General features: G+C 44.3%; 2 protein-coding genes across 2 annotated transcripts in view; one reads left to right on the top strand and one right to left on the bottom strand.

Moving 5' to 3' along the window:
• The window catches only part of LOC146647181 (formin), a 51,240-nt gene extending 47,996 nt beyond the window's left edge, over window positions 1-3,244 (bottom strand). The window contains exons 1-2 of the mRNA XM_085392083.1: window positions 3,076-3,244; window positions 600-2,232 (exon numbers count right to left, since the gene is read on the bottom strand). Coding sequence (XP_085248209.1) covers window positions 600-2,139 — 1,540 coding nt within the window. The 5' untranslated portion in view covers window positions 2,140-2,232; window positions 3,076-3,244. The remainder of the gene's footprint in view (window positions 1-599; window positions 2,233-3,075) is intronic.
• Window positions 3,245-5,152: 1,908 nt separating this feature from the next.
• Window positions 5,153-14,090, top strand: part of LOC146647180 (ryanodine receptor 3) — a 113,414-nt gene continuing 104,476 nt past the window's right edge. The window contains exon 1 of the mRNA XM_085391986.1: window positions 5,153-5,286. Coding sequence (XP_085248112.1) covers window positions 5,239-5,286 — 48 coding nt within the window. The 5' untranslated portion in view covers window positions 5,153-5,238. The remainder of the gene's footprint in view (window positions 5,287-14,090) is intronic.

The raw sequence follows: 14,090 nt of genomic DNA, 5'->3' as shown, positions 1-14,090 counted from the left end.
TGCCTACTGAGTCCCTGATCCAAATTGGCAATGCTTGAGTTACTACTACACTCATGAGAACTCTGCTCAGGTTGAACTCTGTGTCAACTTTATGCCTTTGATCCAGGACACTCTTACTAATCTTCCCCACAGTGCTGAGAGAGTTAAAATAGATCATTAGTGAAACTATTCTCGAGCCCAGCTTGCCCCTTGTACAACTCTGTTGGGGAGGTTTTAATTTGTGGCCACACATCAAATCCCGAAGCAGAACCCAGCAGTCACAAACTAAGAGGACTAAGAGAGCCTGGCCTGTTTATTAGATAACAGCCTGAATGGCAAATACATCTCTCTGTGTGGAAGATGTTTGTCAGTTACAATGCTGCAGATTGACTCAGCCTACATCTCAGGCACTGCATGTGCCGCTACAGATACCTTGAAAGGCATTCTTTGTGCGTCTTTTTGTTGTTCTGCTCTTTGAAATTAGCGTCTGCAGCGCCAGTCGAAGGGCATCTTCTAACAAAAAATGGTTTTACACTACTGAGCGAGTAAAAGCATTTGCATCAAGGCAGGGTGTCTGAGCATGAATCGCTGCGTTAAATGCTTGATTTCTGACAGCTCACCTGTTGTTGTGGAATTGCTGGAGGAGTTCCACTTGCAGTTGCTCGGCGGCCTGCTGAGGTTCAGATCCAGCCGAGTGACGGCCCGTTTATTGCCATTTTTGTCTATGATCTCAGAGAAGATTTTGGGTTCATCTGCGTTACTGGAGCTGTCTTGATCAGGGTCAGTGTCCTTATCTGAAAGGAGTACAATGCGGTGATTGAGTTGCGGGCTTTCCTGTTTGGAAGACAGAGGGGACAGGACTGGGGACATGCTCTGGAGGCTGTTGGAGGCTGGGAAGGAGGTGCTGAACACCCCAGCGAGGGAAGGGGAAGAGGGGCTATTTTTGTGGGATTTGGGCAAGGGCTCAGTGGTATTGTACAGGGGCAGTCGCAGCCCCTCAGAGAGTTTGTTACATGACTTTTCCCCCCTGACCCTGTTTGGCCCTCTCCACTCTTTATAGCCTTTGCTAGATTCAGGGTGTGGCACAGCCCCGTCTGGACTTGTGTGACTAACATGTTGCACCCTCCCTTCTACATCCTGCACTCTGGCAACAACCCTGACTCCAACATTCCTCTGGTTGATTTCACTATAAAGCTGTTGAGCTGACTTGATTGCTGATGCATCCTCAACTACCATGTCAACCGGAGAATCAAATCTTTTAAGCGGCCTAAGGTTACTCCCACTTTCTCGCCGGGTCAGACCCTCCATTAGGCTGCAAGAAGATGACTGGTAACCCAGTTCTCCGTCACACTCTGAGAAGCAAAAATCCATGTCGGGGTCAAATGTGCGATTGTCCTCCATGAAGTCCCAGCCCTCACGGGTGATCTGGAAGGGTTCCTCCACTGGCAGGATGGGATTACTGATCGGACAGACACAAGAGCCAACGATTGGGCTCTCAGACACATGGCCAGAGGCCTTGGTACCTGGCATCTGCTCCACTTCCAAATCGGCACATATAGACAAACTTTTCTCAGCTGGAAGCTCAAGACACGGCTCTCCACCTGGAGTTTTCTTCTTCATCTTACTGTGCAGGAAATTCTCTGCGCTGTCAAGCTTCTTCCCCCCTAACTTCTTCATCTTTTTACTTTTAGGCACACCTCGCGTCTGCTCTGGAGACTGATTAAGGGAGTAGATGCTGCCGCTGAGAACCTGACTGCCAAGATGAACGTCTTGACCCTCCATGTACTCCTGGAGTTTCCCCTCCTGGTTACCCATCCTGACTTTGTTCCTGCAATCCTTACACAGTGATAACAACTGCGCCAGCAACTGGTGGTGCTCCGCCACCAGCCAGCAGAGCTCTGCAACTGCTTTCTTTGTTGCCTGCTGGGAGGTGAGCAGTTCGCCTGGAAAGTCAGAAGACTGGCCTCTTTGTTTGGACACTGCAAGATCCTCCTTTCCTCGGTCACAGTCATTACCAGCCTTGTCTGAACGAGGGGCGCGGCTCTTGTACTCGAAACTTGGGGCCCGCCTCTTGGGGAAATAACGGCTGATGTTGCTTAGCTCATGGATGGGTGCATACAGAAGCAATATAGTGTGGGTGCCCTGCATGATGGGTGCCATATTAATCACTCAAGCACTGTGAGTATGCGGACGGACTCAGCTCGGACTGCAGAGGAGGATCTCTGGCTATTCATCACTTGGTCTGTCCAGATTCTGTCAGAAAGAAAGTAGCACAGAGTGATAAATCTGCTTTTGGATGGACACTTTATGTTCAAGTAACATACCTGTCCTGCTAAAGACACACATTACCTCCACATACCACACTTTATTTTCTTCTTTAGGATAAAGCTTTAACTAAATGAAAGCCTTTAATCTGAGACGGGGCACTGCTAGGGTAGGCTACATCACAACAGTCCTTTCACAAACAGGAAGCTTCCATATTTCAATGTCACATTAAAAGCTGGACACAATCCAGCAATCATGCATTTAAGAAGAAAGCTCCTAACCCCAGCTCCACCTCCATCCTCCTGTCCATTGTTGTGTAAGTGGATGAAACATTTTTAAACCGCAGTTCATCAACATTTCACAAGCTGCCGCATTTTTTAAAAAAAGAAAAAGAAAAAGCCTTGCTAGTGTCACACAAGGTGACGACACACGCCGAGCCCCGAGCAGGCGGCCAGCAAAGATGTTTACAAGCAAAACAGGCTTCCACACGCTCGCCCCCGCATGTCGCCTCATGTCTCAGCAGTTTATATGATATTATAATCCGATGGGTTACTGTCACCTTGCAGGAAAACACGAGTGTTAAGATGGCAGCGTAACTACACTGCCCTGAAGGCTTTCGGGTTACAGCTGCCCACTTACAAGTGAAAACCAGCGAACATTTAGTTAAATTAGAATTTTAATTATCTTGAATTACATTTTTTTTAAAGCGAATCTTCTTCATAAGAGCTTCGGTGACGTTTAATTATCGTTAACCAGAAGCTGAAAGTGCGCTACAACCAACAGCACCTGCTGAGGGTTGAAGCAGATGCTAAAAGATAAATACTTACTTACCCGTTTTAGTGGCATGGCAAATATTTCTTCACATCTTCTGCGGTGCAGCCAGCCAGTGCCGAGTGCTCACCGCTGCTTCTCCGGGCTCGACAGTCCTGATGGACTTCCGTTTAGTCCAATAGGGAGAGCCGCCGCTGGCTCTCTGCTCTGTGATTGGTGCCTTAGTGTTTATCCACAGCCCACATTTTGAGTCAGTGCAGCTGCGGCTTGCAGGTAGGCCATGTGATGGGTTCGGTGTGTACTTCGGACAGGGAATAAATAAAGTGTGGCTGTGCTTCAGCTATGGCAACGTTGGCAACAAATGCTACTGTTTTCTCGGATAACTTTGAAGAAAAATAAGCGAAAGCGTCGCAATTGGCCTTTGAATGACTTAACTAATATTTACAAAACAGTGACACCGGGTGGCCAACTGTGAAAAAAATTAATGAAATTTTATGACAAAAGTGTGTGTATAAAATTAGATAGAATATTCAAAATTTATATTAAATTAAATTCTAAGCGGCATGTCCAGGATGCCTTCTTTAACCTATTACAACTGGGATAGAGCAAGACAAGTGTTTTCAGCGTAAATAGTCTGGGACCTACGCAAATAAATGGCCACGGAAGTCCATGCATGCACGGGGAAAGCCATTTCGTAAAATTTCTATTCAAACACCAAAACAAGCCAAGATTCTGATAATAAACACATAATTAGAACAAGTGTCATAGCCTCGGTCGAACATGTTTAGAGTCGGACTTATGTCCAATAACTACCGTTTTGAAAGCTGCCATCCTTCTGGATAAAGTAATGTGCTCTCTCACATTTCCTGTGTCGTCTAAATGGGTTGTCGCGGTGAGTGAGGTTTCGGAGAAACAGGCGCGTTTGGACATTTGCATTTGTTGCGAGTTAGATTTGCATTGTTGGGAAACTGGAGAACTGCAGAATGGCTGTTTCTACAACGGTTTGTATCCAACGATTTTAAGGTTTATCATTAAAAACTTAAATGGGCGTTAATATGATCATGATTGATTATATTAATGCTAATACAAATACTTCTGCATAACTTTGAAATATTACTTAATCCTTCGGATGTACTTTTTAAAACATCACAGGAAGAATAAGATGAAGAATAAAGTAACTAAGTATATATGGTGCAATGAATGGTGGAAGGACGCCATGTAGAGCTGGTCTTAGCAGTTTGGCGCACTGACGCTAGAGGGCAGCATCTCATCGTGTTGGGGCGCCTGCGTGTTTATTCGCTGTAGTTAAGGAGATGAGCGAGCTTCATTATGCTTATGACCAACCTTTGGGTCACCAGAACGACCGCTGTCACACATTATAAGTGAAAAGTCTTACTTTGCATTCATTAATATGTAATTGAGTTAATCAAATATCTGATAAATAATTTACAAGTGAGGTAGTAGTTGTGCAAGAACCCCCCCCCCCTTTTTTTTTTTGTAATAATAAAAAAAGAGCTCTGTTAAGACATCATAGCAAATGAGGGAACGTTGTTCTAGATTCAGGCTGATTTGGAAGACGTTTGCACTTCAGCGGTAGCAGTGACATATTTTCTATACAATAGTCATATCCACACTTCCTCAAACATTTAGAAATGATCGGCAACATAAAAAAATAGAAAAAAAGGAAAACAAATAAATAAATAAATAAAATCCCGTCCTCTGCAGGGTGAGTGCAGGACCCTCCACACTGAAAGCCTGTGCGGGTAGTGGGGTGCTGACCATGGTGCTGATCTGGAAATGGCAGCTAGCGTGAATTTCTTGCGTGCGCCGTGGTGGGAGGGCGCGCTACCCACGCTTTAGCATGCGTGTCGGGAAAGAAATTAGCTTTAGACGGAAAGCGCGTGTCGATTTTTTGAATATTCCCGCTTGTGCTAATAAGGTCTGACGGTGACGTCGAAGACACATACCCCCCCTCTCCAGCATCTTTCGCTACAGGACTCGTCTTCTCCCCGTTTCCCCGCCACGCACCCGTCCCCAGTTGCTCCAGCCCTCCGATGCTGACACACACTCCTCCTCCGGGCGGCGAGCACAGGGGCGTGAGCGCAGGGGTTTTTGAGTGACACATGCTGCGGTAGTCTCCCGCTGTATGGCCGTGGATTAGCTATATGCTAATTTCGACAGGAGAAGGCAGCCAGCGGAGTCTGAACAGGCTCCTTTGCAGCCATGGCTGAAGGTGGAGAAGGAGAGGATGAGATCCAGTTCCTCAGAACTGTAAGTACATTACTTGTAAGCGCTGCTCTGATGGCTGTGGGAATATGTGTAGCTCTCTGTGTGAGTGTGTGAGAGATTATTCCTGTCGATTGGCTGCCACTTTGATTTACTGACAGATGTTATTCTGTCATGTAGCTTTCGATAACCCTCTCCCTTTGCACATCTCACAGGCGTTGACAGTGCCCTATTGTTTTGCGCATCGTTCACTGACAGCTATTGTGTTTCGTACAATCTCTGCCGCTAAGAAGTTCACAGCGGTATTTTCCCCCTCTTCTGCTGACAAACTTACCTGTTATCATTATGTGGTAACAGTTTGGCAGTTCGAGCTCTGCGATCCAACTTAAAATGGCTCACTGAATCAGGAGGCTTCATTGTTCTGTCAGCGTCAATTGACTTGTTTTTGAAGAGAAAAAAATGGACCTCTGAACCAGTGTGCTGTATAATGCACTAACGTGGTAGCCTGGCAGCCTACACTGCCTGTCCAGACAGTCGCCCCAGGGTTCCTGTGCAGCAGCAAAGGTCTATGCAAATGAACTAAGAAGGAGCATCTTTGCAATAATCACAGTCTCACTGCAGCCAGCCCAGATTACCAACGCCGTCTTACTCGTCAGAGACAAAGCTAACATAAACAGACAGTATTGTATGCTCATTAAATAGTGTATGATTAGGATTAAACGGGCTGAAGACTATTTTCTCTCCTTGGCTCTAGCTCCGCACTACAGTGGAAATATTTGCCACTTAGTGGAAATGGATTTCTCTAGCTGAGGATGGGTGTTTAAGCTCGTAAATATCTAGCTGTGTTTGGACTGAGAGGAACGCTTTCTACTGCTGACAATGATAGATGTTGACACAACCCGCTCATCCACGAAAAAACGCACCGAGAGGCATATCATACCCGAAAAATTCCACGCTAGTCTCGGATAGATGAAGGAGCGTAGCACCTGGAGGTCTTCCAGATAGACCCAGAGACAGTAGGAGGTGTTCGGTTGCACACACCACTGGCGCTGCTGCTTGTCGTTTCCCTTTATTAAGCTGCTTACAGATGCACAACCTGCTGTACTTGGAGGCACACACAGTAGCGACGTTGTTGTTGTGTTATGCAGATTACAGCCTTTTTTAAAGACTTGAACAGAGGTGTTTTAAATGACATTTTAATTAGTGATTAGATATTTTACAGCAGCGTCGGATAATTAGAGACGTCCAGCTTTAAAATGTGACTTTAGAGGCATGAGCAAGACTGGAAACCACAATCCAAGACTGCCCCTTCCTTTTCACTCAGAAGTAAGCTTATACCCCCTGCTCATTTGCCCTGCAGCCCCCCAACCTTTTAGCCACAGCACATAGAGGTCACCACATCAGCATGTCTGCCACTTCAAAATAGAGCTGACATTTCAGCACCGTTTCTTCTCTTTTCCGGCCTTGAATTTAAATGCCACAAATCCAGAGTTAAGATTTTTAAAGTCAACCTCAGGTGAGAGTTTTGGAATTGGCGGATTTTTCCTTGCTTGGCTCTTTGTCCAGTTTGTTGGCGCGTCACTGAGCAATTTTCGTAAACTCTGGAAGCAGAAGCAAGATGACACTGAGTAATAGAAAACTGCTGTTGCTTTTTTTTTGTTTTTGTTTGTTTTTTTAGCGGCTTGTTGCATCCTCCACACAGGGAAGCGTCTGGCAGAATGGACGGTGTCGGGACGGCGGGCGCATGCTTGGTGCTCATCAGTGTAAAAGTGTGAGTGTGTGCGTTTTGAATGCAAATGCGGAGCTGTAGCTGTGTGGTGCAGTCAGGCTGCACCAGAAGTGCCACAGCAGAGCACAGTGCAGAAATTATTCATCAGTCCAAGTAAGGCACAGCTGAACCGCTCGGCGTAGAGGAGCAGAACAGATATGTGTGTGAGGATGTACGGGCAATGAAAGCAGTCCTGCAGAAACAAATGCACAGTTGGATGCACATATGCCTATCCAAAACATCACACACACACCCACGGTGACTACTCTTGCCTTTGCACTGATGCCACTTAGCGCACTTATAAGCACAGATATGCTGAGGCTGTATTTCTTCCTTGCGTTGAAATGTTGACTGTTACTTGAGACGGGGAGCTTGATAAAGCAGTTCGCAAACTGCCTTTTCTCTAACAACACAAAGTAATTTCCCTGGAGTGGTAGCAGAAATTACCCCTGCCGGACTGCTGCCTATAAACCCAACACAGTGGGAGGAAATAAAAGGAAGAGAGGGAAAGAGCAGGGATATCTCAGCCACGGGTAATTTGATGTTACAGGAAGAGGAACGGTGCTGATTGTGAGCCAGGAGACTCTGACAGAAGCTTCCCCCACAAACTGCTGTTTAATGTCCAAGGGTGCGAGGGGCTGTGCAGAGACTTTAATAAGTCTGCATATTCCACAGGCATTGTGTTCGCCCTGTTTGCAAATGTCCTCAAATGCACCGGCTCCATCAGCAGTGGCTTTGTAATAGGCCCTATAGTGAAAAAATATCAGCTTATGGTCACATTGCTCAGGCTGCTCATTATATAAGGGTAGTTTTTTTAATGAATTGCTTGCCTGCTTGTGTCATTAGTGCAGAAAGAAGAGGGGGATTAAGCAGGGGGGGCCTTAAGAAACTTTCGGTCCTGATGCTCGCCGCTCTTCTCGCTTTAATTCTCAAAAACCACCCTGTTAGCCGCACATGAGGGCACTCGCACAGCTTCGCTGATGGATGTATCCCTGCTAGGCTAATATCAAATTCTGGGGCTCTATTAGCAGTTTGAGTAGGAGTAGCGACTTTGAAAAGGCCAGACCTGAGCTGTGACTAATGCGCTGTGGCAGCGCTCGGCTTGTTTATGTGAAGGCACTGGCCTCACTTTGCATCCAGGCGATGACTGCCAGCGCAGCAGCACAGAAGAAGCAAAGCAATGAGCCTAAACAAGCAGCACCAGAGAGAGAAAAAAGAAAGGAGTCTGTAATCTCAGTAAAACACTAATTTTGAGTGTGCCGTGCGCCGGCGGCCTCGGTGCCAGAGGTCGCTCGTCCTGTGCGTCTCCTTTCTGCTCCTTCGCTGCTGTTGCTCTTTTCTCCTCCATGTTTTTCTTCAGCTCCTTTCCCCGCAGATGAACTTTCATTTCCCTCTAATCGCATAGTTGTGAATAACTGCAGCTGTGCACGTTATTATCACGTGTCTTTCCTGGAGGATGTCATCTGCAATTTGAGATAGTAGCAAGAGTGCGAGGGTGAAGGAGCCTCACGCTGATCCAGAGGCAACCAAAGGTGCCCTTGTTCTGCAGTCAGAAACTTTCAGAGCTGAGAGTGGGCCCCTGCCAACCATTCATCATTCATATATCCATACTGGGGTACTTGTTTGTGCAGGGTTTGAGTGCCACAAGTATGGCAGGCTTGCACTGTCACTCACTTGGTCTTTGTATAATTATTAGAGATGACCATGAAATTATTCCACGGACGGGAAGTTCGGTTCAGCACATCACCGCGTTCTGTGTGACACCAAGGAGGCGAGCTTTAACGCTATTATGATGAGTGCTTCTGTCATTTCACGGTTGAATTAAAAAAGTAATAGCTCACTTTTGTTAGTGAGCGAAAGGCATTTCGAGTATAATGGTGCAGATTTTGAGCGCAGGGAAAAAGCTTTGTAAGGAAGCGATTTCGAAAAAATGTCTTTGTTTGTTGCTCCCCATCGTGTTGCCTTACCGGTGTTTGTGTTTTTGTGTGTTCGAAGCAGAGAACTGATGTTTTGTGTGAAAGCTTGCTTTTCCACGTTTGCATACTTAATTCTTATTTCTGGCCTGCTCGCTTGGCGCGCGTGAAATCAAAAGGATGTGATGCATTATATACATATCACTGCTCAAATACGCACACGATCATAAAGCCTCATCACACTCCATCTCATAAAAAACTCAACTTACAGAGCGATAAGTTGGTGTGAGGTTAAGAGTGTAATTGTTGTTCAGCAGGAGGCTGTTTCTCTGTGTTGCGTGATGAAGATGGACAGATCAGATAGGCCTGGAATGAAGCCAGAGGGCCTGCCCAGAGACAACACAGTGTAAAGCTGCAGTAATGAGCTATTGATTGTGCCACCAAATGAAGAAATTTCCTCAGCAATGTCAGTGGCGTGCGGTAAGCAGGCCTGATTGATCTGGCATTTCGGATATTGAATATTTAATAAGGCAGTGTAGAATCTGTATTGTGACTGCTGGAAAACATCAGAGGGAAAAAGCATGAAATTCAATATGCTTGAAGTTTTTTTTTATAATTAAATTATGAAAGGATGTGAAAAGTGATCTGTTTTATCTCTCGATTTTCTTATTGGAACTAGCATACGTAATAAAATTCACTGCAGGGTTTTTATCACTTTCTTTTCACATGCTTGTTTAAGCCACATTTGTGTAAAACAAACAAATTTCCATTTAAATCCACACTAACGTACACTTTATTCCCCTGAACTGCGTTTTCCCGACACAGTTCACTTTATCCAGAAACAAAATGATTTTCTTTCTTATCTTTACAAGCAGCATAGATGTATTTGAGTCACGGCCCAACAATTGACTGGAGTTAAGCAGCAAAAGCCTTAAACACCATAAGTCAAAGGAAGCAGAAGCCTCATAGGTTCCACCTCCTCCAGCCACTGTTAGCCTGTTGGTTGCTGTTGCCTCCTCCATCATTACCAGGGCCGTCTCCCATCTCTCTCTGGGCTTCTCTTTGCTGCTGCTTCTTGGCAGTTAATGTTGGCTCGCACACTCGAGCATATTCTGTGTTGCGGGATATGCTTTACTCTAAAAAGCTGTAGCTATCTATTAGTCATTGATTGTAGAAAATCTGTGATACAGATTTCTGCTTGTGAGGCAGTTCTTGGCTTTTCCTCTTAAGTACTTTTTTCTGAACTGTTTTGTCTCAGAGCAGAATATAGAAGATTTCTCTTCAGGTTAGCATAAAAACTGAAATCTATAAAGCCCCACTGGTGACTTTGGAGGTCACAATTTTGTTAGTGTGTAGCAGAAACTGCAGTTCATTTAAGAGTTACCTGAGCCTTGCACCAAAAACAGGTCAATCTCCATAAGTAACGTGAAAATGCCCAAATTAGCAGCACAAATAGAGATATTTACACCCTAATATCAAAAATTTGTTTTGCTCTCTTACAGCTAATGTCATAAAAACTATCCAGTGGATGACTTTGTATATAGAGTCATGTGAAAAACTAAGTGCACCCTTTGATTCAGCAGTAACTTGAAATAATAATTTTCTGTTATAAGGACATTTTCAGTCTCTCATGTCACCGTGTTGGATTTGGCCCACTCACTGCAGTCACTCTGTTTGATTCAGATTTGCTGGTGTTCTTGGGATCATTGTCCACTTGCACAGCCCCTTTTGGGCCAAGCTTTAGCCCTCCATCACTGTGCTGATAGTTGATATGCTGTGTTTGGTTTTCATTAAATGTGGTGCTATGGCCAAACATCTCTATTTTGGTCTTGTCTGTCCAAAACATATTGTTCTGGAAGTCTTGTGATTTGTTCCGGTGCATTTTGGCAAACCTAGCCTGTGCTGTCATGTTCTTTTTTAGAAAGAAGAGGCTTTCTTCTGGTAACACTTACAAACAAGCCATACATGTTCAGTCTTTTTCTACTTGTACAGTCAGGAACTTTAGCATTTAATATTCTGAGGCCTGTAAGAGCCTGAGATCTAGCAATTGGGCTGTTTTTACAAAAAAAGCTTTGCACGGTTTGACCTTGGGGTGAATTTACTAGGATGTCTACTCCTGGGAAAATAGTGGCATTCTGTTAACACACCTTTAATGCTCAAAACCAACAACCAACTCCAGAAACTGCTGAAACTTCTGCTTTTATAGAGGTGCTTACACTTGTTTATGATCAGTTAATTAAGGTCATTTGATTAGCAGCACCTGGCTGCTGCTTACTCTCCTTATTCTCATGGAAGCATCAACAGTGCACTTAGCTTTTCAGAGAACCCCGTGAAAGCTTTCTTTTTCACATGGCTGTAACTGTGTAAGTTGGCCACTTAAATTCGGTTAATACAGTCTGAGTTAAGACCAATGACTCTAAAAAACGTTGCACCCCACTTTAAAAGCATTATGGTAGTAATTAGAATCAAACCTATGAGAAAGAAGACCCCTTGAACATAAATCAGCGTAACTACTGATAATGAACGAAAGCATCTTTGGAAAAAAATTATCTGAGGAGAATTTTTAATTTTAATCTGACCCCAGTCCCATCCGCTAACATGCAGGAGGTGGGGTTTATGACCTATACTGCAGCCAGACACCAGGGGGCGATAGAGACGTTTTGGCTTCAGTTTTGGGAAGCTGTCGCGTCGTCCATGTTTTCTACAGTCATTAACTGTGTCCAGTTGGGACACAGCTAAGGTGGCAGTTCAGTTTTTGTGTGAGGTACATGCCGTTTTAAGCTAATCGCTCACTAGCCAAAGTAGCATCCCATGTGACATTTAATCTAGCATGAACCTTACTAGCCAAGTTAGGTAGCTAGCGCGATACCTTAGAGAAGTTTACTGTTTACTGCCTCATCCAAATATGGTCGTACCCAATTTCAAAAACACTACAGTGACTAAAATCCTGAACTCTAGGCTTCAGAACAGCAGTCTGAAAAACAGTGGTAACGACCATTTTTTATACACAATTATATAGAGTCATTCACATGCTTAAATTATAGCTAATTATAGCTATAGGTTAATCAAGGCTGTTTCCTTCTTCCTGTTAAGCTAAATCTAGTGTTTAGCTAAATATTTAAAAGGCATAATACCGGAAGCTACTTTCTCATTTAAATCTCAGCAAGAAAGGAAATACAAGTTTAAAAAGCACTGCTTGTAGTGGTCCTTTAGTTTCTCATTCACTTCATGATTTTAGTTGTTTTACAGTAACATGTGTGCTGCATGAGTTCTATCACTCTGCAAAGAGTTTGCTGCCTCAAAATGTATTGAAAAAATATCATCTTCCCATTTTTAATTACCTGCAGGAATAGCACCAAATCCACCCAGTGAGAAAACATTTGGCTCATTTAAAGTGTTTGCCAAACAAGACAGATGTTCGTCTGAATCTGTAGCCATGAACACAGTGCAGTATTCACTGAAGATTTATACATCAGGTGCATCAGATGGAAAAAAAAAAAAATGAAAACAGATGTACTGATGGCCTTTACTGCTGTGTCTGTGAATTCAGTAAAAAAATGAAATGGTACATTTGTCAGGTGACACAGTCTGCTAAGATGTTTTTAAGATATTCCTACCTGTGCAGCTGATAGGCCTGTTACCACTGTTAGGCCTTTAATAAGCCATTTAGAAGAGTGTTTACTGCTGCAATCTGCTGCTGTTGAGGCTCACTTTGCAGAAGTTAAGATCCTTTTTCCAGATTTATTTTAAAGTGAACCTTGACGGTTATCTGAACTGTAACGCCAGGTCTTTATGCTTTTGGGTAATACACTTCCAGCCGTGTCACCTGAGCATGTCAGTGAAGAATCTTGATTGAGTCGACCGAGGGAGTGTAATTGGGTAATTTGCGGGATGGCATAGGTGCATCCAGGCGCAGCAACAATTGCTATGCTGAGAAAATCCCACCTCGAGGCGGGTGCCAAAGTCTCGGCCCTTTCAACTGATATTGACAGCGTTACTCATAAAAGATTCATACCTCTTTAACAACCCCCGCGTCGCACCACGCCAACACAGACAAGGAGGCATCACTCTTTTTATTGGGTCTTTTTGCTGCAGAGTCAACAATGTGTGTTATAAAAACATAAAGTACTATTCTGCCCCGGCAGCAAGCGAGGCAGGAGATTCATGGGCTCCAGCAAAGACAATCACAGCAACACACATGCTTGCTGACACATATCCAACTTACCAGTGCTGTGTTATATTTTTAGTTTTCAAGTGCATTCTCTGCATTATACTGTAGCTTTTTTGTGTGCTCTACTTTCTGCTGGGACTCTGCAGTGCTTCAGTAAAGAGGCAACCTTTATAGCTAGGTCTGTGTCTAAGCCTGCAGGTGAGAAATGCTGGAGCTTTTGTATCCTTCTGCCCTGCTAAATATCTGCAGCATTGCTCAGCCCTCAGTAACACTCACTCCCAGCTCAAAGAAGCGTTACTGTGGCGGTATAACTGAGGAGCTGACACTACAACTTTCCCTTAATACGCTCTTAAGAAGCTCTTCCTTAAATGTATGACAAGTCAGAGTGCTATGGGCTGATTCTTTTTATGCAGTAAAAGTTACCCTACAAGAGGCTGCCACAGAACGTTGGAATTAGATGCTGTTTTCTGCACCAACACCTGCATTTTCAAGACATGCACTGAGGTGTCCTGACTCCACATTTGGTAACTGCTACTAATTCAAGTCTCTTTACCTCAGGATGCTTTTCTCTACTCTTGTACGCTCCTCTACTTTGAATCACAGCGGTGCTTTAGCTTTGACACCCAAACCCTTCACCTGGTCAGCATCACAAGTCCCTGAACAAATCGAGTTTGACACAGTGATGCCTCAGCTGTAGTTTAATCTTAACCCTCTCCTGTGCCAGGGGCACATTATGGCTATGCTCACATGCATGGAGATGAGCGCTCTGAAGAATTTTCATCAGGTCAGGCCTTAAAGGACAATGGATATTTTTATCCTGGAGAAGCTGACACTGTGACCACTGTTAGAGCATATACAGTGTAGGAGACAAGTGGAATACTGTCAGTCTCTCCAGGATTATGCAGAACAGGTCAGAAGTCTGTTTCTCAAAGTTTGAAATTTGACTGCATTTGTTTGAATTCATTAACAATATGAGAAATAGAAAATTTGCCTTCTT

The sequence above is a fragment of the Rhamphochromis longiceps genome, linkage group LG19 (assembly GCF_057381845.1).
Source record: "Rhamphochromis longiceps isolate RC_006_pf linkage group LG19, R_longiceps_female_GT1.1, whole genome shotgun sequence".
NCBI classification, from domain to species: domain Eukaryota; kingdom Metazoa; phylum Chordata; class Actinopteri; order Cichliformes; family Cichlidae; genus Rhamphochromis; species Rhamphochromis longiceps.
Note: the sequence above shows the minus strand (reverse complement) of the source record. Positions and strands in the feature narration are given on the sequence as shown.